Consider the following 25,355-nt stretch of genomic DNA (forward strand, 5'->3'; position numbering starts at 1 on the left):
CCCACACGATTTGTAAGTGTGTTAACTCTTGTTTTTCTGCTCAGTGTGTTGAGTTCTTTGCTGAAGGATGTGGTCGCACGGCGTGTTACCCTCTGCAAATAAATGAGATCCTCTGAACCCCCGACACACGCACGGTCCATGGTGAAGGGGATGGATGAGATGTAGGTAAGCTGTCCAAATCATTTGTCAGTGCCACATAAATCTGAGCTGTGCTTAAGGCTGTGTTAAGAATGTGTGATGTACTACACAGAGGGAAAGGTGAGATGCTTGAGACGAATGTGTATTGATTTTATTTTACACAATTGTTTCTCGTTGCTTCTGAAACAAGGTTAGGTTTTAGCCACAGATGTCACTAAATTCTGTTCCAACATCTTCACAGCACTAGCAATACATGCTTTCAGTGGCAATCTTTCTGGTGTGATTAGGTGATATATATGGTTATGGCTTTTATTTCTGAACCTGCATCTGCCAGAAGTCCAGTTCCGTCCTGTATAGAGGGAGAACGTGGCCATCTCCTCATGAAGTGAAGAGTTTAACAGCAGTTGTCAGTTTGATGTGTATTACTAGATGCTTTCATTGATGCCCTATTGCTGTCACAGCATCGTACTATATTTCACACTCATTCAAGTCACTTGGTAGCTTTAACTTTGAAGGGAGAGGCATTATCATCCAATAATTGACTGATGTTGCCAGTTAAAAAAAACGAGTATGTATCATCTTTAATTGCAGACACCGTGCAGGGTCATCGTCACAAGATAAAGTCATGTAGTGCTGCAATTGACCTTCAAGACCTGAACATTGTGCGCACGTGTATGGATACCTACAATTACGAATACGGCTGCATCCACTTCATACAAGCGTTGACAACCCCAAATCGGAGAGCAGTACTCCTCCATCGAATATCATACGTGGCTTTCTGTTTTCAACGTTCAGTTCACAAATTAAATGGTAAGCATTGATGATTTTGCAGCCCTCGCTTCTGTCAGACATGAAAATGATCCATCCATCCTGTTGACAAGCCTCTAATCCCTCATCATTGTATTTCTTCTGGAGCACTTGAATTCAACAGCGTGTTGTAACAGTTTTCTGCACCCTCAAGTGCGGGAGGGGCTCTCGGGTCTGTCAGTATAACTCTATATAACTGTATATGTGTTCCTGTAAAACGACGACTCAAAGATGATTCTTCAAGACAACGAGCGATCGATACATTTTGACCCACTTCTTAGTCAGTATGAGTCCCGCAGCTTCATCTGTCACCCTCACAGTTTTGGTTAGGTGTTTGTTTCACAGTTTGTGATGAGTTTATGAATGCATGCTGACTCATTCAGTTGGAGACTATGTAGAAAACATGTTGCATTGTTGAGTGCTTTACTTCCTCGAGGTGCTCGGATTGGTGTATCTTTTATATTTCATTGTATATCTCTAGATCCTATATAGAAATGAATACATCATGAACACTGTTAGTAAGAACGAATGTTGTGAAAAAGGCACATACTGTTTGAAATTATGTTGTACGTTATGTGTAACCAAGGCTAGGTATGTGCCTGTGATACTAGAAATAATGGCAGTGCTGAACTTGAACCGTTGACTGAATGGGTTGTGAGCAGCTGCAAAGTTGGAAAAAGCTGAGGACACTGGAGCACCAACCCTTGCAAATGTGTGCTTTTATTTTTCCAGTCTGATCCTCCACTGTCTTTAATATCTCTCTAAGAAATGTACCGTTCCTATTATAATGTCAGCTGTGCCTCCGCTATTAGCTCAGTGTCTTGCGGCCCGACAGAGTTGTGATCCTGAAATGAACAATCCTCACTCATGGATTGAATCGTGTAGCTTGTTCTGTGTTTTCCCTTCACTGACTTATGCATGTCTTATATCTGCAGTTGATCTGCTTAGTGTCAGCTTTCACAGCGATGATAATCTAATGTGATATACCTTTCAATACGGAGTGAAAAAAGTTCACATGAAACACTCACTAGATGCTGAGATATTCAACATGAGTCAGCTCCGCCAAAGCATTCAGTCTTTTCTGGCCTGACAGACTAAACGCTCAACTGCACTTTAGATCTTCTACAAGCAACCTGGTTTCCTGTTGCAGGTTTTGGCTTTGATATCTGACCTGTAGATCTGGTCATATTTTTCTAATTAAAACATTCAGTTCATTTTGTCAGTTGCAATTGGTAACTCAGACAGTAATGGGAGTTTTGGTAACTTTCTGCAACTGCAACCATGAATGTTGTTGGGCTGTTGCTATGTGACGTGGTGAGGATTTTAAGTTCTGTGACTGAAAGAAGAAAATAATGTATATTGATAATGTTTGATTAGGTTCTCTTTTTCTCTGGTATGTATATGGAAAGGGGGGGTTGTTGTCAGGATGACCTCACTGTTTAAAAGGAAGCAACTTCCTGTGTAGCTTCCTCCATGGTCCAGGTCACTTCCTCTTTAGAATTGCCCATATGATATGACTGTCATACTAATAATATAAAATGGGGAAGTACAAGTAAACAAGCTGGAAGCAGAATAGGTCAGTGCGCCTGGTAGACACATCTGAGAGGAGTTTTTGTGAAGCAATGAGGATATGAAAACTGTCAGGATTCGAATAGGTTTTCATGTCAAAGGATCTTTTATGTTTCATCACACGTAGCTTTCCCAACAGAGGAAGTCCACGTTTTCACGATTTTATTGTCCATAATGTTATTTATGAAATTACTGATCAGTCAAACTTCAATCGATTTGTGCAAGTCAAGGGGAGAAAAATTACAGTGTATAGATACTGAGAGAGTCATATTGTAGTATAAGCTCTTGCTGGTTTTGTTTTTAATGTGAAATTCATCTTGAAACACATGCGTGACATTCATCTTTGTGTGCAATTTGAGTGGTTTACACCGAGTTCAGCTACGATCACAGACACAATCGTTCAGCATTTGCAAACTTGTTATTATGAAGTTACAGAACAAACAACTAAACCAAAGACTCGAGTAGCAGTTGTTGCAAACTCAAGAACTCTAAGAAACCTAATTAAAGAAACCGTTGAAATTAATGGGAACATCAAAACTGCATGTTTTGTCTTCATATAGTCTTCATGACAGCAGAAAAGAAGATGAAGAGGTCTCAGTGAACACAAGTGAAATACCAGATGTGATTCCAGAAGAAGAATGAAGTGCCATGAAGAAGATGATAAGATGCAGAGAATATGAGCTTCCACTGTGCCTGGGCTTTGTTGACTATGAGAACATTTTTGATTAAATATATATAGACTCAGACATCAGGGCTCTAAGAAATCAACACATTGAGGAAACCTATATAACTCTTTTCAAATCCGAATCCACCAAGACACTGACAAGATCAAGATTTGTAAAGGAGTGTGTCACGGAGAAGAAGTGTTAAAGACTGTGGACTGGGAAGAAAAAGGAATCAAGTGAAACAACTTACGACATCGTCATATTTGCATAAACACCTGAAGACCTGCAGCTTCAGTTTCAAGAACCCTCAGATGCAAGAAAAGTGGTTGTAGGACTAACCTGGAGTGAAACCAAGTCTTGATTAACAGCTTTGTTAATCTAAGACAATTGAAGTAGATCAGCGCTTACTCAATCAACTAAATTAAAAGTTATGTCTAAATTGGACAACAAATCAGTGCAGATGGAGATCAAGAAATCAAAAGGTGAATACACACTTTTGTTTATGAAAAAACAATTATTAAACAAATCCTCCTCACTACCAAAAATATAACGACAATGTTAAATTATGATACTGCATGTATTTCTTTAGCCTTTTGCTGAGGTAGAAAGTTCAACACCTGTCGATAGTGGACATCTTCACTAACCATGGCATCTAACCACAGTTACAAATATACCAAGTTTGCATTTTGCCAGGGAAAACAGGCTCAGTATCTTTTTCAGAGAAATGAAACCACACAATACTCTACCTACTTCGGCCCCCACTTTACATCATCCTTCCTCTGACACCCGAGCCGTTATCCTGGGCCTTCATCGTCGAGAAAGGACAGAGATGACAAATTTTAGTTTGGCTGGTGATAAAGGGGAATCCCTCAGCTGCCAAAGGCCTATTTAAGTGCTTTGATGTCCATAGTATATTATTTAAATAACTTTTAATGTTTTTCTTGACATTTACTGGGATTAACGTTGTTGTCGTCGTTGTTGTTATTGCAGTTTTACATTTTTATTGCAGGGGAAGTTTTGTGAATTCTTTCTGTGGATTTGTTTTAAACAAAAATACTGCCTATAGTAAAATGTAGTATTGATTAGTTAAAACATGCATTTAATTAGACTTTTAAAATTACATTTCTGCTAGCCAATTGCATACTGTTTATTTTAAGCCAACTTGCCAAAAGTCCTCAGTTTGGTATCACCTACATGTCACATCTGTCAGCAGCGAAGATGTTTAGATATTAAAAAGTGAAGAGATTTGTGGTGTGTTGAGTAGGAAACCCAATAAACCGTGCCAGACTAGATTTCCTTGAGCAAATTTGTAATATCACTAAGCTTTGTCATCTTTTTTCAATCTTGCGGTGAACATAGGAGAACTGCAGCTTGCTTTCCTCTGCAATTCTGCAGTTATGCCGACAGCGTGATTCTCGGCTTGGCTTTTAACGTAAATAATGTTACATAACGAAGTGGCAGCACCACAAAGTTAAATTAAGTGACAGCTGAAGCAATTGTCGCTGACAAAAATCAAGATCCAGTGCATGAGATAATTATGTATGGAAACAGAAAGCAATTTTCTTTTTAATGCTAAAATACCACTTGTGTGTTTTATATTCACCATGATATTTAATTATCTGTAATTTATGACATTCACCCTCCCACACTTTCTCTTATTTTCCTATCCTAATGCAATATTATCTTTAAAAAAAAGTTAAGGAAGGAAGATCTCGGGTTCTTAGAAATAGTGCAGCAACACCTACTTCAATAGGCGGAAAAGTTAATACATGTAAAGATAGCAGCTTCATACTGTTGCTGGCATACAAGCCTCCTTTTCCTGTTTGTTTCTCTGCATCTCTTGAATCTAACAATCAGTTTGATTCAACCCTTTCACTCAGTGGGTCGTGCACAATATTACAACACTGAAAGTTAGTGGGCAGAGCAAAATTGTATTTCAAATTGGCTTGGAGTTTGCCTGGTTAGCATGATTTGAGTTCTGCCTCTGACAATGCTGCACTTTGCCCTGAAGAAAACATGATAGAGTCCAAGGAGGTTTCTTGCACTCTATCCTCACATCACCAGGCGCTATGCAGCAGCAGCTGTTGACGTGCAACTCACCCACACATGTCTGGAAGTTAGCGTGCTGGGTGGGTTCCCTAGCTCACGTTCGAATCCCCTTGTGCGAACACATGCGTGAGAAGCTTGCTCCTTGGTCTGAACTGGGGTTACAGTGAGGTCTGGTGGTCCTTATCTATTGTTTCCTCAGAATCGCAGTGCATGATGTAGGTGGAAATGCAAATGTACTGATTAGAAGAAACATCAAAATGGGCACCTAGAAAGTTGTATGCATCTTCGACTTTGCACTGGCATGCCCTGTGGTTTGGTAGACACAGACGACGTGTGAACAGATAGTTGTATTCATGTGGCTAGACTGGGCTCTCTATATGCACACCTCATGTGTTTCACTATGCACTAATTTTGTCAGTGTGTCAAGTTGCACGGCACGTTTTGTATTGTTGGTGGTTTGCTTGTGGTCATAGTGTCCTGATGCTCAGGTAGTGTTCTTCTAGCCCAATACTCAGGTCCTCATTAAACCAAGACATCATCTGCATGAAGTAGATAGATTGTGCGCAATACTAATAATACCAATGCGCAATAAGTATTTCCGAAAAACGAGTTTCACTGATGACTAATAAGCATGCAACTGGAGTCTAGGTCACTCACTCCAACCACAGCCATGGATATTGCGTTGATCTTCAGCAGATGGATTGAGCAAAGAACCATTAGGAACTGCAGAGTTTGGTACACTTTAATCATCTGAAACACAGACAATGGCTGGGGGGGTGTATGTTTGTCCGAAAGCACAGGTGTATTTCTATGAGGTGGCTGAATTATGTCACTCGCTCAAACGAGATGTCTTTGTTTTGCTTAGCATTTCTTATGGATGTGATTCCTGTTGTCTTTGTTTTTCGTCTTCTCGGCAGCTTTTTCACCCCCCCAATCACACACTCCAGATGAGGGGAATGGTAGGAAAAGGAAATGAAGCAAAGTCTGAAAAAAAAGCCATTCTTTCCTGATATTTTTCTCCACTGGTGTCTATTTGCTGCTCAGCTTATAAAATATAAAGCCCAACACCTATATCTATAGAGCTACATGTCCTGAATGTCCAGTAGTTTTTCTTAAGGAATTTTCCTAAGGAACAGCTTACAGACGATTGATTGAAAACCTATTTCTGCATTGATGGGATGTTTCGATTCTTATTTGGTTACCCTAGTATCACGAAGAATAGGGCAATAATTATCCATGGCTAAGCATCCGAGTGGTGGAAGTGGGAGCATGTGCTTGCTCCCCCCCACCAGGTTACAGCATTTAAAACAAAAGGCAGAACGCTTACTGCATTACATATTGTTTGAGCCCTGTTTTTTCCTATAGATTTCCGAAGTCAGTTCTCATTATGGCAGAAACCTCTTGTTTATAGCGGAGAGGAATATCTGTAGCCCATATCAATCAAAAGCCACAATACAATGCAATCCTTGTATAATTCTCAGGGAGTTTCTGGGATCTGTGGGTTGCAGACAATAGTACGGGACTGGCGTAGCACCTGCTTCCTCAGACGCCTGGGAGAATGATCTTCCTGTTTGGTGGTTTTGGAAATTTGATCGGGCTACGGCCGAGGATAATTGGATGCAGAAATTATGTAAATACTCTGAGTGTACACATTGCTACAGTGTCGGTCATAATGCCACACCATGACAGACGGGGACAGGCTGAGAGTTGTGTGCTGATGAGGGCAGCTGGATGGGTATTTCTCCATGCAGAAGGGCATCTTGGAGCATCTTGGAGGACTGCTGTGATGTGGATTTCTTTCTTCTCTGGTTGGACATCTGGACTTCTTCGGTGCTGACAAGCTGGTTTGATGAGAAACTTTTTTTTTAAACCCTAATCAGGTATGTTTCTTCAAACCTAATTTGATCTCTTCTGCGATTGGGGCTGCATTTCTTGTGTTCAGTTTTGCCAGTGGTCTATGAGCGGAATCAACTACCTTTGTGAAAATGAATATCTGATTATATAACCAAATGGAATTAGTTAATCATACACAAACTTCCTCATTCAAATTTCGTCGAGGGTCAAGGCGTGAATGTGAAAACAAGGAAGGATTTCATTCGGCAGCAATATGTGTGTGGATTGTGAACTTCAGAGAAATCTGTCTCTTCTGATTTGCAGTCCCATGTAGGACGCGGGCCGCATTGTTTGAATCCGTGTGCGGCTCACGTGGAGAGTGTGTGAGGGTACAAAACGATTGTTGGCAAACTGAAAGTCAGGTATTTTTCATTCTTTATTGCAAAACCTTCAAATGTGGAAGTAAGTTGTTGACAGTAGACAGGATATACACACATCCCCTTATAAGAGGGTAGAACTTCACAATTTCAACACTCACTCCAAATAACAAATAGTTCATAGTCATTGGTTCTTATTTGCAGAAAATAGTTGGAATACTATTTGTGCTTATTAATTTCACTTTCAGCAACTAAATACTGTCACATACTATGTCATACTCCATTAACTCCATTAACAGTGAACCGTAGCTTAATTGTGAATGGTGTCTCAATTGTGTCATTTCGTACCTTAAGTTGTACACATTTCCTGTCTGTTGCGCCAAGTGCAGTTAATATCAGTGACCCTTCTGACCCTTGTGAGCTGGGCAACCTCCCTCTCCCTCCGCCGTTTGGATGGATGATAGTCATCTTCTTTTTTGCAGCTGCACTCAAAAGACAGCTTCCTTTCTGTCCTTGTAAAGAGGCATAAGATTAGCCTACACTTCATTCGCAAGTGGGCTGTGGCAGCGCCCCCCTGAGACTGTAAATTCGGCTACAGTTGAACAGGCTGATTGGAATCAGTACCCAGAAACTGCTGTAAATACATTGCGCAAAAGAAGAGATATACAAAACTCGTTGAGCTTGCTTGATAGATTGACTTTTTAGAATGGAAAAAGGATATTTGTAATATTTGGTTGCAGTATGTTCTGTGTTGAAAGCTTGCCAAAAGTCTAAACAGATTGCCAAGCAATTTTATTTAACCTCACTGGTTATTCATGTTTGTTAAAGTGCACTTGGGTTTCGTACTTAATCTAGGATGTATATATGATTGTGTTATTCACCCATTTCATTTTATTGTTAGATTTTGACATTGTTCAAAAGAAAAACTAAAAGGATATCAAATTGTTCCAATAGGAATTTAGTCTACAAGGACTTTAAAGCTCTCACTTCCCTGACAAGAAAGCTTTTGTGTTGAATTTGCCCAGAATGAGCATGGTCCCTTATCTTATCATAACACATATCCTCATAATCTCCATTCAGTGAAAGTGTGGATTGAAAAATAAGTAATGTTTGTGAGCAAGAACAGAGATGCAAATAATCCTGAGAGTTCCCTTGACTATGCAAATCTGAGCCACTTTGTCACGCAATCCTATCTACCTGTGCTGGCCTGTGTGTTTTACATCATGTGTGTGTTATTGACAGTGAGGGCTTGTCTAGATTACGCTCTCATGATGAATATGTATTCTCTTCTTGTTCGGATTATAATTAACCTATGTCCAGAGAAAGACTAATATAAGCAAGTGCAGAGGTGAACAAGATTGTTGTCAGAAGTGTGTAAAAGAGACTGTTCCAACAGATTAAGCTCTGACATCGTTGTGAATGTATCAGTGGGACTGCAGCCACGACAGAAGTCTGTACTGGTGTGACCCCCTTGTCTCTTTCTCACACACTCTTTCTATCAGTGTGTGTGTGTGGGTATCTTGTGTCTGTGTCTGTGTGTGTGTTTTGGTGTGGGGGGATCTCTACAGGATTCTATAAGCAGTTTTTAGGTGAATTTTATTACTTTGAAGAGGTTTAATTCAGGTTTTATGTAGTTCTTGTTTTTGTTTTTTTCTAAACTTGTCTGTTTCCTTTTTGTCTATTTGTTTTTAGCTCATTTCTCAGAGAGCATCTTAGACTAGGGGGGTTTCTGTCTGACTGTTTGGCATTTTAGGACCCAGGCAAGCAGCTCAGTCAAAACTGAGAGACACCATCTTGTTTCAACGTTACAAATGTCATCCTTTTGTTTATGGAAGCTAATATTAGGACTTGGTAGGGGATTTTAAAAGAAGGGGGATGTCCACTAGAAGCTGTGGGCTGTATTGGATCATGCTAAGTACCAGAGGATCTTAAAATAGAGTGGTTTAATATTACCTGTGAAAAAACAAAGATCATTGTGTGTTTTAATTGTTCTTGACTGAAGTCAAACGTCCCTAAATAAATTCTAATGTCCGAGGCCAAACACATTTAGTTTTTTTGGATTTTATTTGGTCTGGGCAGGATTGCCTGTGCCTGCTATAGGTTTTATTATCTGTTGGGTAGTGGATTGTTGTGCTATGCCATTTGTGATTCTTTAATGATGCCAGTCATTGATAATGGTTAACACACAGACAGAACAGAGTCACCAATCAAATGTTGCCATCTATTTATTTACTTGTGTGTTTATTTATTTATTTATTCCAGTCCCATGTCAGGTATCATTCCTCTTGCTGATGACGTGTAAAACTCGGATGCAGGAACGGTCATGTGGAGAGTTGCATAATCTGTTGCGATGTCCAAACTCTGCAGTGTGCCTTCCAATCCTCGTCAGAGTCCGCAGTGTGGTGAAACCAGGGAAGTCACGAGGGAACATCGAAATCTGCAACAGGAGCAGAATTACCAAAACACTGTACAGCCCGTGTGCTTGTGATCACATCTGTAACATAGTCAGTGGCACTCTCGACCTTAAACAGACACCGGTATTACACACATCAGCACTAAGGCTACAGAAGTGATTAATGCTGGATTTCTCAATCTTAAGTAAAGGGTGGACAAAGCAAAAATTCCCCTATGAGATAATAGTAAAATGTCCCTATGATGCTTTCCTTCAAACTGGCACCTACGTGCTTCCAAACTGCACCAGTCTTCTGTTACCTCTTCCATTCAGTCTGAATCTTTGCACTTAGCGGACTTTGTATGCGCAAGATATCCAAACATTTGTATATAGCTTGAGTTGCTGTAATTGTAAAGTTCTGTCCGCTTCTGGGTTAAAATGGGTTAAAAAATAAGCCTTGTGATGCTCCAGGGTAGTGAATGGACAGTAAGAAAACATTTAAAACCTCAGACATTGGTAGGTAGTGACTATTTCTTCAAAGGGGGTGGAATGACCCATTAAGCGATTCAGGTAAGGAACTGAACAGCTTAGACGTTTTGCTGATTGTATCTCTCAGGTATTGTAGTGCTCTTTGTTTGTAATTACAGTTCAGGTGAAGTCACACTTCTGTTTTGTTTTGTTTGCTTTGTTTTTCATGGGAAATGTGGCGTCTCTAGCCGCAGCTCCTAAAGGACCTTTGTTAATTGTCCATAATTCACCTTCACCCTTGTTTGTGTTTCCTGAGGAGTTGCAGCAGGAGTTTTTTTAAAGGAAGTGTTTCTGAATGGCTTTTCTTTCACAGGAGATGATTTAAAATGCAGCATACCTCGTGCACGGAGGACCGTATCCTTCACACTCTGGAGAGATGTCTTCATGGACTGAGCTTCACAGTCTCGACGACGGACACCTGGAACGGTGGGTGGCATCTTTTGGCCTTCATCAAGCAGTTGTTTCTCTTGTCGTTCTGTTTTGAATGATGTGTTACGACCAAGATTAAATCAAAAGAAAGTGGGGAGGTTTGAACATAAAGAGGAAGTCTTATGGCCAGTCAAACTGTTGGATAACACATTGTAATGACGAGCGAGATGTAATAAAATTAAAATCAACCAAATAGCTGAGGCCTTATGAGCTGACAGACGTCACAAAGAACACGAGTTTGTTCCCAACTTCTCTATTTGATTTTTTCAAAAGAACTGTAACAAAAGTGTTTATAATTAAGCACTGTGAAAGATGCAAGAGTGAAAGGTTATACTTTTCCTGGCAATCCAGCGTTTTATTTCCCATTTGATGAACTATAAATCATACATAGCAATGTATACTGTATATAAATAAACAAGCAATATGTAAATATTGGAGAACCCCTTCCAAGACCAAAGTGAACACAAATTATACACCTGCAATACCCAGTGACACGAACAAGAGTGAAAGAGAGCATAAAGAGTCTGACTTAGTGGAGAGATTACATACATTGAAAACACAAAAGTTGTTTGCACTTTAAAGATTTTATTAATAAAACCAGAAGGGCTTTATAAGACAACTTCTAGAAGTGAGCTCACTGGCTCGAAAGGAAGTTGTGGCAGCAACCACAAGAAGTCACATGACGAGGCAGAAAGCATGCAGTGGGGGGGCGGATAAGGTGGGTTTCGATGGGTGGTATCGCCCCCACAAGCAAACTACATGGTTAACAATGCTACAATGAGTAAAGTGGATTTATTTTGTTCTGATTGACGTCTGGTTCTAAATCGTGGCCTCAGTCCTACCATTCTAATTTACCCGAAATAAATATTCCCTCAAAGTCTCTTCATCGTTATCCTGGCAATAGGTGTGGTAATGACAGAGTAAATACATTACAATGACCCACAATTTGTCCTAATCCTCTTTCTCTCTTGGGAGCTATAAAAGCACAGACCTTCAGGTGTAAAGAGATTTGACAGAATCATTGGAACGGTCTTTAGGATTTCAAAACAGGAAAAACACAAAACTCTAGGAATACTTGATCATCGTTGCCAACACACGGGGACTTTCACCCTGATTTTCATGTCAAATATGCTGTTTACCTCTCGGTGTAAACACTATAGTGAACAACAGCAAGTATTATTGTGATCCAGCACTAGCATCCGCCATCTCCCAGTCCCCACACCTACTCCACCCCGCACACCTACAATTTGCAACAACACAAATACGCAGTGCGCTTCAGTGCTGCAAAAAAGAATTTCATAAACTTTGGTTAGACCATGTGTGGTATAATAGTGAAAAATTGGTTCCTTTAACATAACCCTAAATGAGAGTTCTCACAAGTCTCACAGTTTGTCACCACCAGCCTAAATAAAAACACATATGTAAATTCTTTGAAAATACCCAGACATTTCCAGTACTGTACTGTAATTAGTCCCATAAAAATATATACATACACATATACAAACATGCATGTACACATACATTCGTGTATACATACAAACATATTACACTTTTTAACTGCACTTTGGAATTTGGAGGCATTTTATTTGCAATGAAACTCTGTGTTTACAAAACATGTTATTTTTCACAAAGGGCGTGCAGGGTTTCTAAGACACCAGTGTTGTCGTTACCTTTGCACAGGCACATGAAAGATATTTTTACAAAATAACAGGAAGACAATTTCACAGTACCGAGAGGAGGGCAGATGCAGAGAGATTATGCAGAGAGGGGAAACTACCTAATGTTATTGAGTAAATTCACAGATGATATCAATTGTTCACTGTCTATATTCACAGTTATTTGTAATCGATTTTAGAAATGTTTGCTTGTTTTTGGTTGTTATGTTGGCATGTATGTTGTTATTAATCTGGGGGGTAACTTTGAATCTGACGTATTGCTGACACTGATGCAATCTCTAATACACATATATTTCACACCACGCTTGTTGAGTAAGATTTGACTGTGTTTATGCTGATTAACAGAATCCTTGGAATTGTAAATGAACTCTGTTTAGTATAATAAGCTCTTCACTGGATGCAAAACCACCTGCCTGACAGACAAAAATCAACTGTTGAAAATCAATCACAACAAACAAACCTACAGACAAACAAGGGATACACTCTACTCTTCGCAAGACTGATAATTTTGTTTTCTTTTGAAATGTGAAAGAAAACAATAGTAATATCACCACCCTGCCTGGGCTTGGTCCATTTCTCAAATGCTAGTTTGTTTCTTCTTGTAAGCCAAACATTACTTCATTGGCCACAATCATAACACACTCATTAAAAAAGCCACCTTTATCTGAGTCTGTGTCAGTGCACTTGTCACTGTGCACGTGTTTTTGACACGTAGTGCATATGTGATTGCATGTTCTTTGATGCATGTGCATTTTCCTGCACACGTATTGGTCTAGGTCTGTGTGCGTCTGCGAGTGCTTGTGTGTGTGCGTGGGCGTGGGCGTGTGTGTGTGTTTATGTGTTTCTGTGTCACCAGTTTTGTTTCTCCTGTGTAGCTGGCCTGTGCATGAATCGCTGGAGTCTGGAAGAGTTGGTGAACCGAGACCCTGAGAACTTCCTCATCCTTCTGCAGCAGATCCTGAAGAAAACTCGAGAGGTAACCAATCACTCGGCTCTTGCCTCAGCTTGAGGGTCACGTAAACAAGGGTTCTGAGAAAAAAGGTGTTACATGTCTTTTACTGAAGCTGGCTCTGTTGTCTGTAGTGTGTCTTCTCGCCACTGACATCCTAACAAGTTTTCGACCATATGCGGCAAGGCAACAAACTGCAGATGCTTCCATTGCATTGAGGCTCAGAGGAAGATGTTTCTCTAGCAGCTGTGAATGATGTCAGACAGGACAACAGCCGCGAGGAAACATCCCTGTGCTGCGAGTCCCCTGTCAGGACATGAGCAGTGCACATAAATTATGCAAGGCTCTGCAGTTAAATAGTCATAGCAACACCTGGGGTTGTATTACGCTGTATGTACATGGTTTCTCTTTAACAAGCACACAAACAGCAAGGGCAGGTTGCCTCTGGCTTGTGTTAGGCCTGGATTGTTATATATCTACATTCAGATTAAGAACTAGGATATAGTTGTGCACTTTGCTGTTCTTCGTGTATCGTTTGAGCAGCATCGGTCTAGCATTGGTCTATTTTCAGGCAACCACCCTGTGCATATCGACGTTTATTGCCACACAGAGGGAGAGGTACTTACTGAACAACGGCAACAAACTGTGTATAAGAACTAGCCTGCACCCCAAAGACCAAGCAAATGGTTTATTCGGGGGGTGTGGATGTTGCTCGCTGAGCCAGATGCTGACTCTCTTCTCCCCACCCCACCCCCCGTCTCCACAGGTCCAGGAAAAATGCCAGTACGTGCTGGTGGCCCCGCTGGCGCTGATGTTTTTCTCCACTGTCCTTCGGGTAAGGCCCTGTGACTGATCTACACAAGTCTGGCTTCTCGTGCAACTCTTTGGGTCGTGTCAGGCCAAACACACATTTTTAATTGTTTAATTATGAATCTCTTTCTTAAAATCTTAAAATGACAGCTGGGTGGGATTATACTGAATTCATAGCTTGGAAGGATAGATCCTGCATGTTTAAGAAACAAATAAACAAAACCTATAAACACACCTGTATTGTGTGTTTGGCCTGTGCAATCCTTGGCTCACTGCCACATCAGCAGCTATAGACTATAATATATGGAAAAGGAGAGAGACAGACAGACAGAGAGAGAGAGAGAGAGATTGTTATTGTTATTGTTATTGTTATTGTTGTTATCCTTACAATGTTTTCTAGTACAGTATATGTCAGGATATGAGAAACATGTCACCTCAGATAAAGGAATCTGCTAAATAACAAAATAATAGATCATATTTAAATACGTAAATAATAGGCAATAAAGATAAGAACCTGATAGAATAAACAAGAGCCTCCGAGTCTCTTGCAGCTGCCTGCAACACGGACACCGTCCCCAGACCACAGTCCCCATGGTCCCCCTCTCTCTTCCAGACACCATACTTCCCTCCAAACTGTGAGCTGCTGAGAGAGGCCTGCGAGGTGTACCACCGTTTCCTGACGTGGCCTGAGCCCTACTGTAACGTGTGCAGAGACCTCCTCACCGTCATCCACCAGGAGCTGAGGGCCCCAGGTATCTCACAAGCTTCCTGTGGTCTGGTGGTGACCAGGAATTGGTCTACAGTGACCCCCGAGCAGAGATAACAACTCGACCATGTCTGCAGTAACAAAAATATGGCCATTCTGCTCGGTCATGTCTGTGCCAAATCTCAGACCTACAAATTAAAATTTTAATTTCAGTCTGTTTACAAATGACATATTCTGTACACAGTGTTATGACAAATAGCTTGACTTAAAAGGTTGACTTAAAAAAAGTTGGGGAAACTGCAGCACTTGACTGGTTAACAGTACTGGGTAGTTTAGCACCACCTAGTGAACTAAGAAAGGGATAATAGTGTTCATTAACTTTTTATACCCTGATTCTTTTAAAAGAAGCTTTAAAAAATAAAAAATGTCTTTATTTACAATCAAAATGTAAGTACCAAAAGATTGTGTCAGACGAAAAGTGTACAAACAAATAATGCAATATTGTTTAGTGTGTAATTCTGGCACACAGCAGCTGCCTTTGAGACTGAGATTACAGAACTGAGCCTTTTCATCAGTTTCATTCATTAGAAAGGCTGTCTCCTTGGTCGGATGCAGTTTTATTCATAAAGTCGAAAAGAAGTGGAAGTAAGATATCTGGTTTACCTTCAGACATGAACTGAGCTCCAGAAGAGTTCCTCTTTTTGGATTACGTGTGAAATGTTCTGGTATTCAAAACAAACCTATATATTTCCCAACGCAATTATGGGAGTTGCAGATGAACAGGAAATGAGACAGAAGGAGATGTAGATTGAAGAAAGTCATCATCAAGCATTGCTATTAGATCACTGTAGGCAAGGGGCTGACGTGTGTATGTTTAAATCAATATCTGTCTCACCAACATCCTCTAAATTTTTATAGCTCGTTGTTTTTCTGTGTTTTTTCACAGGAATTTCCTATCACAGGCTTGTAAGAGAAGAGCAAGGATTGGCCACTGAGAACCAGCAGTCCAGGACCATGTGAGTTAATGCAGAGGGGCTGTAACGCGGCTGCAGTGACCGCTGACTTTACGCTGTGTCATAGATGAGGGGATCTGAACAGGAAGTGATGATTGTCTGAGTGGGCAGAGACAGACCTTATTTTTTTCAAGAACGCCTTTTCTAGGCAGGTAGAATGGGAAACCTGTCACTCAAGCCTCTCAATAAAGAAACCAAAATCGCACCCCAATAGCACTGGGCTGAAAGAGGAATATCAATACTCAATTCGATCCGACCGGCCCAGTACGTGCTCATTACACATCTAACCCAGACATATAATGGGTAGAACAGGAAAGAACACACTTTCTTTTTATCCTTTTCGCCAATATTGGCTTCTTCAGTGTCCTGCTTGTGACTTTTCATCTGTTTCCGTGATTTATCTTTGCACTCAGTCTCAACATCCACTTCCTTTGCGCTCTTCGCAAAGACGGAGGTGTTGTTGCGGGGGAGGGTGTGGGTGGATGCTGCGTTTCTCATTTGGGTCTCCTCAACCCATAGACATCTCAATGAACATCCTCCGAACTGTCACCATACACGCCAGTATTTATAGTGCTGGTTACAGAAAACATCTACCGTGCAATTATCTGTACTGACTATGCATTTATGTACTGTGGTGACTACAGATAATCAACACGTACATTTTAATGATCTGTTTTGACATTATGATGTTTTACACACAAAGAGTTGACAGTGACAGCGCGCATCATTGCAACTTTCGGATCGTCCTGGTCTTTGCAAGAGGCGTGGATATTACACGGGGCAACGGTTCCCAAATGCAAAATGTAGTCTCTCTCGGGTTGATTTGATCTTAACAAGGTCTTCTGAGCCTTTGTCCCTATCCTGACAATGTGTGCTCTCTCCTCAGAACTGTGCTGTTAATGAACCCCGCTGATGTCCCCCAGGAGTTCCTGTCCGTGTCGGAGAAGCTCAGCGGCGTCCGTCACTCCCGGAAGGACATGTACATCACACTGATCAAACATGCATACCAGTCCGTGTTCGGCCCCAAGTACAGCCTGGACTGCATGCAGAAGGCCCTGGAGGTATATGAAGCCACACGAATCTGCATGTTGGCTTTTGTTTCTTCTTTGGCACTTTATGAGGCGAATGGCACCTATTGTCAGTAACCTTTTAGTGCTGTATTTAAGCCTAGAAAGACAGATTGATCTCATCTGCCGCTATGGGGAGAGAGACTATAAAGTCACCGTTTCTTTCCTTTCTATAATGTCACCAAACCTTTCTGCAAAACCTGTTCATTCAAATAAAAAAATTAGTGGAATGTAAAATTACTGAAGTCTGTGTCTATTCTGGACCGGAAATTGGATTGACCCGGCTCGTTACTGACCATTTCTGACCTGGGATTGAACTTAATTAAGTCAGGGTGGATTTTTGTTAATTTAGGCAGTTACAGTTTCCTGAGATAAAGATGCAATCATTTCTGTGTGGAAATGCAGATGTTTCAATACAGACGTCACATTTGAACTTCCTACAAAGGAACTGCCCTTCTGTTTGTGGTGATGTTTATTTAAAGTTACAGCCAGCTAGGTACCCATTAATAATCATAATGATCCGAGTAACTTAATTCTGTTTTATTTACCAAAGTATATATTTTTTTTAAATCAATTTTGTATTACTAGATGTTACTATAGCTACCAAACATGCACAATGGGTTGAATGGCCTACTTTTGTTTGTGACCTTTTTGTTCTTATGTTCTTACTGTATATTGGAAGATGAACGATTAACTATACTTAAAGCAATATATTATAAATGTTTGTTTTTAAAGCAACTTTTAAACAGGCAAGCTATTTTTTTAATCTCAAACATTATCTGGCAACTACTTTCAGTAATTGATTTGGACATATTACATGTATTTCCTGAAGCTCAAGTTTAATTCTGTTGGAACTTCAATGCAAGAGGCATACAGATCATATCAGACAAATGGGCTGAGCAGCTGAGAAGTCCCTTCCTAAACACTGTTGTGTGTCACCTGCAGACGAAAGATCTAGAGGCGCTTGGGCACATCTTCTCGTCTGTCACTGAAATCCTGGAGATGGCAGCTTCTATGGAAGACGAAGACAAAGCTGGAGCTCACGTAGTGGAGGAATTGGAAAGGATGAGGGAGGAAATCGGAGTGAATGTACAAAATGGCAAGAGATTCGAGGGTAAGTCACTATATGAGCAGAGCACTGTATGCAAAATGTTTGGGTTTCTTTCTCAAAACCAGGACTATAACAGACTGTGTCTCCTTCTCCTTCAAAGGAGTTCTGCAGATTCTGCCCCTGCCCATCGCCAAGTGCTACACGTACCACTGGACTAAGGATAATTTTGGTAAGCATATTTACCAGTCACCAGCCAAAACCATCAAAATGTACGCATGCTTTTTATTGGTTAATAGTTTTCCTAATTTTCTTTGTTCTCAGACATTTTGAACGAGATCCTCCAGAGAGAGTCGGCCCTGGTGGAAGCCCAGAGTTGCCCGGACGAGGGTGACATGGATGATGAGGAACAGGAGTATGCGGAGGATGAGGGGGAGGAGGAGATGGAGGTGAACGGCTGTGTGGATCACCGGGCCTCCACCTTCTCCACCGTGTCCACCTTCTCTACCACTTCCAAAGACTCGATGTTCTCCACCTTCTCCATAGCATCTGACATCTCCAAGCGCTCCTTCCTATCTGTGACCTCGGGGGTGGACAGTGACTTCTGTGATGACAACGAGGATGACGGCAAGCCAGAGAAGAGCACCAAAGCCAGGCTGAGCCAGCGCTTTTCTAAGTTCTTGAACTTCAAGTCCAAGAGTAGCACCTCGCTCAGCAGGGCCAAAAGCCTGGGGAACTCAGAATCCAGAGACTACCTACCGGTCAGGTCCAAGAGGTCACTCTCTTTGCCACAGCAGGTCCACCTGAGGAGTCCTGAGAAGGTTCTCATCAAACACATGTGCTTCAGAAGGAGACCAATCCTGAGCTGTGACGAGGACAGCAAGAACACCACGCTCAGGGTTGTTGTTTTTGGCGCTGATCGCATTACTGGCAAAGTCGCAAGAGCCTACAGCAACCTCAGGTATGCAGAGACATCTGGTTCATCAGCTTCCTGAAAGAGAAAAAGAGCTGTGAGGGTTTTTGCTAGGGGGCCATAAATGTGGTGCTGGAGGGCTACACTGACTCTGGGATTTAGATTGTCTTAATTACTTAACGAAGTATCTACCAGCTACTGATTCAGCTGCACCAGGCCGAGCTGGGTTTCTCATTCTCCCAGCATGCCCCGCAGTGTATGTGTGTATGTGTGTGTGTTTACATGTGTATCACCTTCTCCAGATTGCAGGAAAGCCAGTGTCCCAAGCTCACCCGGTACTTTAAGCTGCAGTTCTTCTTCATCCCTGTGAGAAGAAGCTCCAGCGGGCCGACTGTAGGGTGGCCCAGTCAAGTCTCCGCCGTGACGGACAGCCCTCTGAAGAGCACTGCACTCGTGGTAAATACCCCGGCGTACAAAAATGTCTAGGACTTTTTCATCATATAAACGATGTGAAGCTAGAAGGATGCCACACTTAGTTTATACCCTCTTGTCCTAACTGCCCTGTGTCGCCGCAGGACCCGGGCTCAGAGGACAGCACCAATGACATCTCTCGCTACATCGGGATGCTGGACCCCTGGTACGATCGCAACATGCTCAGCTTACTCAACCTGCCGATTGAGGTGCTTTGCCAGGTAAGGGTGCAGTTTAGTGAGGGGCAACAAGGTGGCGCTGCTCCTCAGCCAAGTAATTGTCACAGCATTATAGCTCTAATAGCGAACTTCTACTACTAATACTACTACTGCTAGCAATCTACTACTACTAACAATCTACTACTACTACAACTACTAACAATCTACTATCACTACTACTAACAATCTACTACTACTGCTAACAGTCTACTACTACTACTAATACTAATGATAACAATAACAGAATGTATGTGTGTTTTCCAGCAAACAACCAAAGTTGAGACGGACTCCTCTGGCAATGCTCAGGAGCAGCTGCCCATCCTGGCCGACATGGTCCTGTACTACTGCCGACACGCGGCGCGCCCAGTGCTGATCCAGCTGTACCAGGCCGAGGTGGGTTTCTCATTCTCCCAGCATGTCCCCGCAGTGTCTCGCCAGGCCCTCTCCGTCAATGCCCGTCAGCACACTGACGCGAGTGTTTAAGAATTCATAAGATTTTTTTGTGTGGCCAACATTGTGTAATATATAAGTTTCCATTTTACTTATTTTTTAAATTATTATTAATAATAATATTATAGATGCCCATGCAGAAAATTTACAGAACTGATTGTTTTCTGTGCGTAATGTCTGGACGATTCTGTACCTGCATGTAGAAGTCTGTGTTTGAGAGACTGCTGTCTGTGATAGAGATGCTTGCTTGGTTTGGCTGATAACTCGTTTCTTGCCATGGCAGCTAACGCTGGCCGGGGGAGAGACGAGGACAGAGGTGTTCATCCACTCGTTGGAACTGGGCCACACCGCTGGCACCCGTGCAGTTAAGGCCTCTGGTAAGCAGAACCATTCACTCGGTCCTCCCTGGCTTGTAGGGTGTGTGTGTTTGTGTGTGCAGTCAGACCCCCACTCAGTTTGCAGACCACCGCCTCCAAGTGCCCATCTGATCCACAACGCTTCACCAGAAGAGCAGCAAGAGCCAAGAGAACTGGCCCCTGACACGGAGTGTTCTCTGTGTCACTAAAGCCACACTGTTGTGTCCCTCTACAGGTCCCGTCAGCAAGAGGTTTGGCATCGATGGGGATCGTGAAGCTGTGCCCTTAACACTAGAAATCGTTTACAACAAGGTAGGAGCCTGCTGCACAGAAGAGACAGGTGGAATAATATCCTGTTGACGTGAATTGAACCCTCAAAGTGGATATGAGGGCAGAAAAAATTAAAGTAAAAATGTAACATGAAAAAAATACCCCACAAACCTTGAAACACCTTTTTTTTTTTTTCTTGTACCCATGCAGGTTACAGTTAGTGGACGGAGTCAGTGGATTAAAGTTGACAAAGTTTGCACCTCAGTCAACCTGACGAAAGCCTGCAGGAAATCTGAAGAACTAGGTAAGAGTCAGAAGCTTTATCATGCTGCGTCCCTTACTATGAAAATCATTCCTATACATATCAGGAAATAATATATAATTTATCAAATATACTGTGTATAGACAATCCAAAAATATATTAGGAAAGTTGTTTGCATTGCTGTATTATTAACACTATCATGTTGTATCAAGAAATAGTGGAATCCCCACAATTTAATAAGTCAATACATCATTGTAGGACTTAATAAGGATCTGAGACTTTCATCAATTTCTCATCTAAGATAATTTTTTTATTGTATACATACCAACTCGTCAGGTATTCCAGGTCTGTGATCTCAAACAAGATCAACAGCCAGGAACATTGAAATTAAACTCCTTCATTTTGTGCAGATTCTAAGATGGAGTGTCTTCAGATGACCATGACTGAGGTACTGAAGAGACAGAACTCCAAGTGCAAGAAAGGCTATAATCAGGTGAGGAGAACACGAGGGACAGGTCTGCCACGCGCTGCCCACTGCACGGTAGAAACAATGTCAACTGACACATGAAGGATTGTTTCATGTGTCAGAAAAGGCCAAAGTACCATGCAGATAAGAACAGGTGAAACCAGACAAAATACCCAGAGGTAGATAATGGTCTATGAAAAAGAAAACAAGCGTTTTACCAGCAGCTCTGAGAAGCGCTTGTGTACCGAAACCACAAACCTTGTGCAACGCGAGCTCTCTGTGCCTATCAGCGTTTTCTCACACAGGCTCTCAATCGACTTCCACATCTTGACGTGTCTCTGTGAACTGTTGGTCACTGTTGTTTTCCCTACTTTGCTTGAATCCCTCTTCAGCAACTCAACACCACCGAGGTGAAGGTGGACAAGGTGGAGGTGACCGGTGCAAGCAGCACCACCTTTGCCGTCTGCTTGGACCAAGACGAGAAGAAGATCCTGCAGAGTGTCACCAGATGCGAGGTGTCTGTGTGCTACAAGCCCGAGAGTGGGGTCCACTGGCGAGTTCGGAAGGCACTGTCTATGCAGATGCAGCCCCTGCACCCTGAGATCTGCTCCCTCCTGTGCCTCCCCATCTCCACCTTCAGTGGCGCTCATTCCTGATGAAGTGGACGCAGACCGAGCAGCCCGCTGGAGCGAGGCCGGGCCCCGGAGACCTCCACACGACCAGGGTCTTTGAGAATCTGTAATCGGCCGTATCTGCGACACGCACACGTGTGTCAGTGTCGGTGCAGCTGATCTCTTTTCATCGTCACGAAGAGCAGCAAGGCCGACAGGGATGTCATGGTTAGATGTATGCATTTGTGTAGCTAATGCCTTTGTCCGAGGTGTGACAGAGTTTAGAAACAAAAACAAAAAACATGCAATTCCCCTGCGACATTAACAGGAAACATGAAAAACTTAAAAAACATCATATAAATGTTAATGTTATATAAGGGACTTCTGTGCTTTCTGTGGTATTGTATTAATCTCAGAGCTGCCGTTTCACCGTGCTTCCTGCAGATTTGGCTGGCTCTAGTGGATCAAACTGCCGATGTGGTGAGCCAGTGTCAGTCCTTCTCTGTTTTAGATTCATTATAACAAGGGGAATTAAGGGTGTGACAGAATTCTTATTTTCACAAAGCTATGCAATATGGCCAAGACCAGGCCTAATTACTAGTTTGACTGACTTAATTTGACTGAAATGATTGTTTCAATATACAGATATGGTTCCGTGCAAATCAAATTCCTTGGTTGTAGTGAATGCAAACATGGGAATATTTAACTTAATATAAAATCTATGCATGTATAGTTTATTGTTGTGTTCTTGGTTTCTACTAATTTAATGCAAACGATGGACAGGATTTTCTAAGCCTTTTGCTTTGCAGTCATCAAAACACTTAGATTTAAAGAAAATGGGCAGGCCTTCATCCAGCAATGAATTGACAGAGGCTGCTGATGATTACATATGTATATAAAGCTCTTTCTATATTGCACCTAAAGAGAAGGAAATTACAAGTTATTAATTCGTATTTATATTTTGTGAGGTGTACTTATTTATTTGTGATTGCTGTCTCAATTAAAATAGAGGAGTTTTATTCATAGCAAAAGCTTATAAAATCTGGTCCATCATGTCGCAGGGCTCGACCAAATCAAAGCTTTGACGCACACATGAATCATGAATATTACAGAGCTGTACCCTGTTGCGTTTTGATTCATAAATAGCAGAGACTGACATCCAAGAATAAATTAAACCACCACAGGATACAGATTTGTACTTTGCGATTCGCGGGCACGGATTTGATTTGGTCCGGCCCCCAGGTTTGTAAATACTGCTCTGTGTAACTGATAAAACGTGCAATAACTTTAAATGTTTGACAGCTGATATAATCCAAGTCCCATGAAGACCAGATGCACTTTTCTGTTTTGTCAAGGTACCGTACAGCTCAGGATTTCTCTTGTTTGTGTTTTTTTCTGCAATGGTGCTGAACAGCTATAACCTTAAAAAGCATAAAGAACCTTAAAAGTCTTTAAAGCCTTTAAAATATATACATTGTGTTTACATTTTTGTATTGCACAGTCAAATCTATCTTAACACACGGCGTGAAATTTAAAAATGCATGCTATGGCCTGGACTCTTTGGTTATCTGTGGCTCTGGGAGAGAAGCACAATGGCACGTTGCCGGGCACATTTTCATACATCGATGGGTTACTTCCTCAGAGGACAGTACGTGTTTTAAAAGCGTTGCTGATTCAGTGCTTTTAAAGTGATGTGATGAAAAAGGAATCGATGTTGTGAAACTGCACGGTCATTAACATTAAACTAACAACAGTTAAATGATGTGTGGTAGGCAAATATCGGCTGTGTAAGTGTGCTTTACACTCTATACGACTATTCAATAGTCGATGATTCCACAGTTACAGAGCTAGCAGCAAAAGGTGCTCAAGGTCGCCACAGCAATGGCTCTCACTGCCGCTAACAATTTTTAACACTTCACTGTTGTGAGAACTAAAATTAATAATCACCATTTTTGTTTTACAAATTGACACACATACATCAAAAACACACATACTTCGATAGGAACTGATTTGTAATATCTTTGATTGTAGGTCGATAGGTTCTACCTTTGTGCTCTGATGAGAGTCTGACTTTTGCTGGCAGTGAATTGCTCCCTGTCTGTAACACACACTGTATATATTGTACATAGTGAGCAAAGGCTTAAACCTGAGAGAATCCATGGAAGCACTTTTGATTGTAAACCTCCTGTATGAAAGTGTGGATTTTTCCAGGGGCAATTTGTTAATGGGATAGTTTTACCTTCTTACAGAGAAATATTGTGCAGACTTTTACTGTGATTCTACAGTTAAAACAATCTGATCCTGAGAGAGATCGATATGATGCGGTACGTTTCACGTGAAGTGAAGAACGTAAAATAAATAAACTTTGTGGTTATGCACTCTAATGCGGTACATAAAATACACACCAAATGAGCCAAATTCACACCAAAGCACAGGAACTTCTCAGATTTTGTGAGAATTCCTCATGTCATGTAGGAAAAAATATAATTTTCATCTGTAATTCTAAGAGTTTGTAATAAGGTATGTGCACAAATGATTTACATTAACACATATTAACTCAAACCAGAATTAAGTATGATGTGCTCCAGACTTATCAAGGAGGTCCAAATATAATTTTTGGTCCACCTTATAATTTTTCTCTGATCTCTGGTATAGCTGTCCCTATGGGAGTCTTTCATATGAAAACAAAATAAGTTGTTTACAATAATTTATCAATATTGGTTCATGTTGAATTCTTCATTTTTCTTTTCCATTTTTTTCCATAACAAATTAAGCTTTACATGTTTGTAAAATAATGTACAAAAAATTTGATTGTTTGTTTCAAATTGAATCCTTTTGATCTCTGTAAAATAAAAAGGAAAAAACAAAACAGTTTTATTTTGCACTAATAAAAAATATATATGTATTTAATTGCAAAGACTGTTTATAGATGTTACCAAGGTGATACCAGATATTTGTCAGATTTGGTTTCATAAAGATGTCACTGCTCACAGCTGGTCTGCCAACTGGGGGGCTAGAGCCCAGGACCCTAAGAGTAACAATTTACAACTTTATCTGTGACCTCACCAGGCCCATGTAACAGCCTTTTACAAATCTTCTCAATCCCTTCAGTGCATTTCAAACATTATCCACTTTTTCAAATCATTTAACACAATCTCCCAAACTGTAACATGTTTTGCAGAATTACACATTCCCTTTGCAAAAGGCACTAGATTCTCAAAAGAGCAAATGCATTTCACAAAATAACGGTATCTTATGTCATCAGCCATTTCACAATGGCAT

At 41.2% G+C, this 25,355-nt stretch overlaps 1 protein-coding gene and 1 long non-coding RNA gene across 3 annotated transcripts; one reads left to right on the forward strand and one right to left on the reverse strand.

Moving 5' to 3' along the window:
- Positions 1-25,019, forward strand: pik3r5 (phosphoinositide-3-kinase, regulatory subunit 5). Of its 2 annotated transcripts, XM_066704352.1 has the most exons (19): positions 1-165; positions 730-948; positions 10,672-10,784; positions 13,339-13,439; positions 14,179-14,247; positions 14,836-14,974; positions 15,875-15,944; positions 16,828-17,002; positions 17,954-18,122; positions 18,220-18,288; positions 18,381-19,017; positions 19,272-19,425; positions 19,545-19,661; positions 19,923-20,051; positions 20,392-20,485; positions 20,700-20,776; positions 20,945-21,038; positions 21,407-21,489; positions 21,855-25,019. In XM_066704352.1, the coding sequence occupies exons 3-19, from the start codon at positions 10,685-10,687 to the stop codon at positions 22,116-22,118; spliced, it is 2,541 nt and encodes an 846-aa protein (XP_066560449.1). In that variant the 5' UTR covers positions 1-165; positions 730-948; positions 10,672-10,684; the 3' UTR covers positions 22,119-25,019. The 2 variants fall into 2 exon arrangements, with proteins under 2 accessions (XP_066560449.1, XP_066560450.1); XM_066704353.1 differs by lacking the exon at positions 730-948.
- On the reverse strand, positions 9,646-10,822 carry LOC136749802 (uncharacterized). Its single transcript, XR_010816794.1, has 2 exons — positions 10,696-10,822; positions 9,646-9,875 (listed from the first exon to the last, which is right to left on the reverse strand). It is a non-coding gene; the product is annotated as an uncharacterized LOC136749802 (long non-coding RNA).
- Positions 25,020-25,355: the final 336 nt, after the last annotated feature.

Source organism: Amia ocellicauda, chromosome 5, assembly GCF_036373705.1.
Source record: "Amia ocellicauda isolate fAmiCal2 chromosome 5, fAmiCal2.hap1, whole genome shotgun sequence".
NCBI classification, from domain to species: Eukaryota; Metazoa; Chordata; class Actinopteri; order Amiiformes; family Amiidae; genus Amia; species Amia ocellicauda.

Excerpts from the sequence above, each read along its gene's own strand:
- pik3r5 (XM_066704352.1), top strand. The coding sequence starts at position 10,685 with ATGCAGCATACCTCGTGCACGGAGGACCGTATCCTTCACACTCTGGAG. Across the intron at positions 14,975-15,874 it reads CCAGGAGCTGAGGGCCCCAG|GAATTTCCTATCACAGGCTT; the intron begins GTATCTCACAAG and ends GTTTTTTCACAG. Across the intron at positions 15,945-16,827 it reads AACCAGCAGTCCAGGACCAT|AACTGTGCTGTTAATGAACC; the intron begins GTGAGTTAATGC and ends CTCTCTCCTCAG.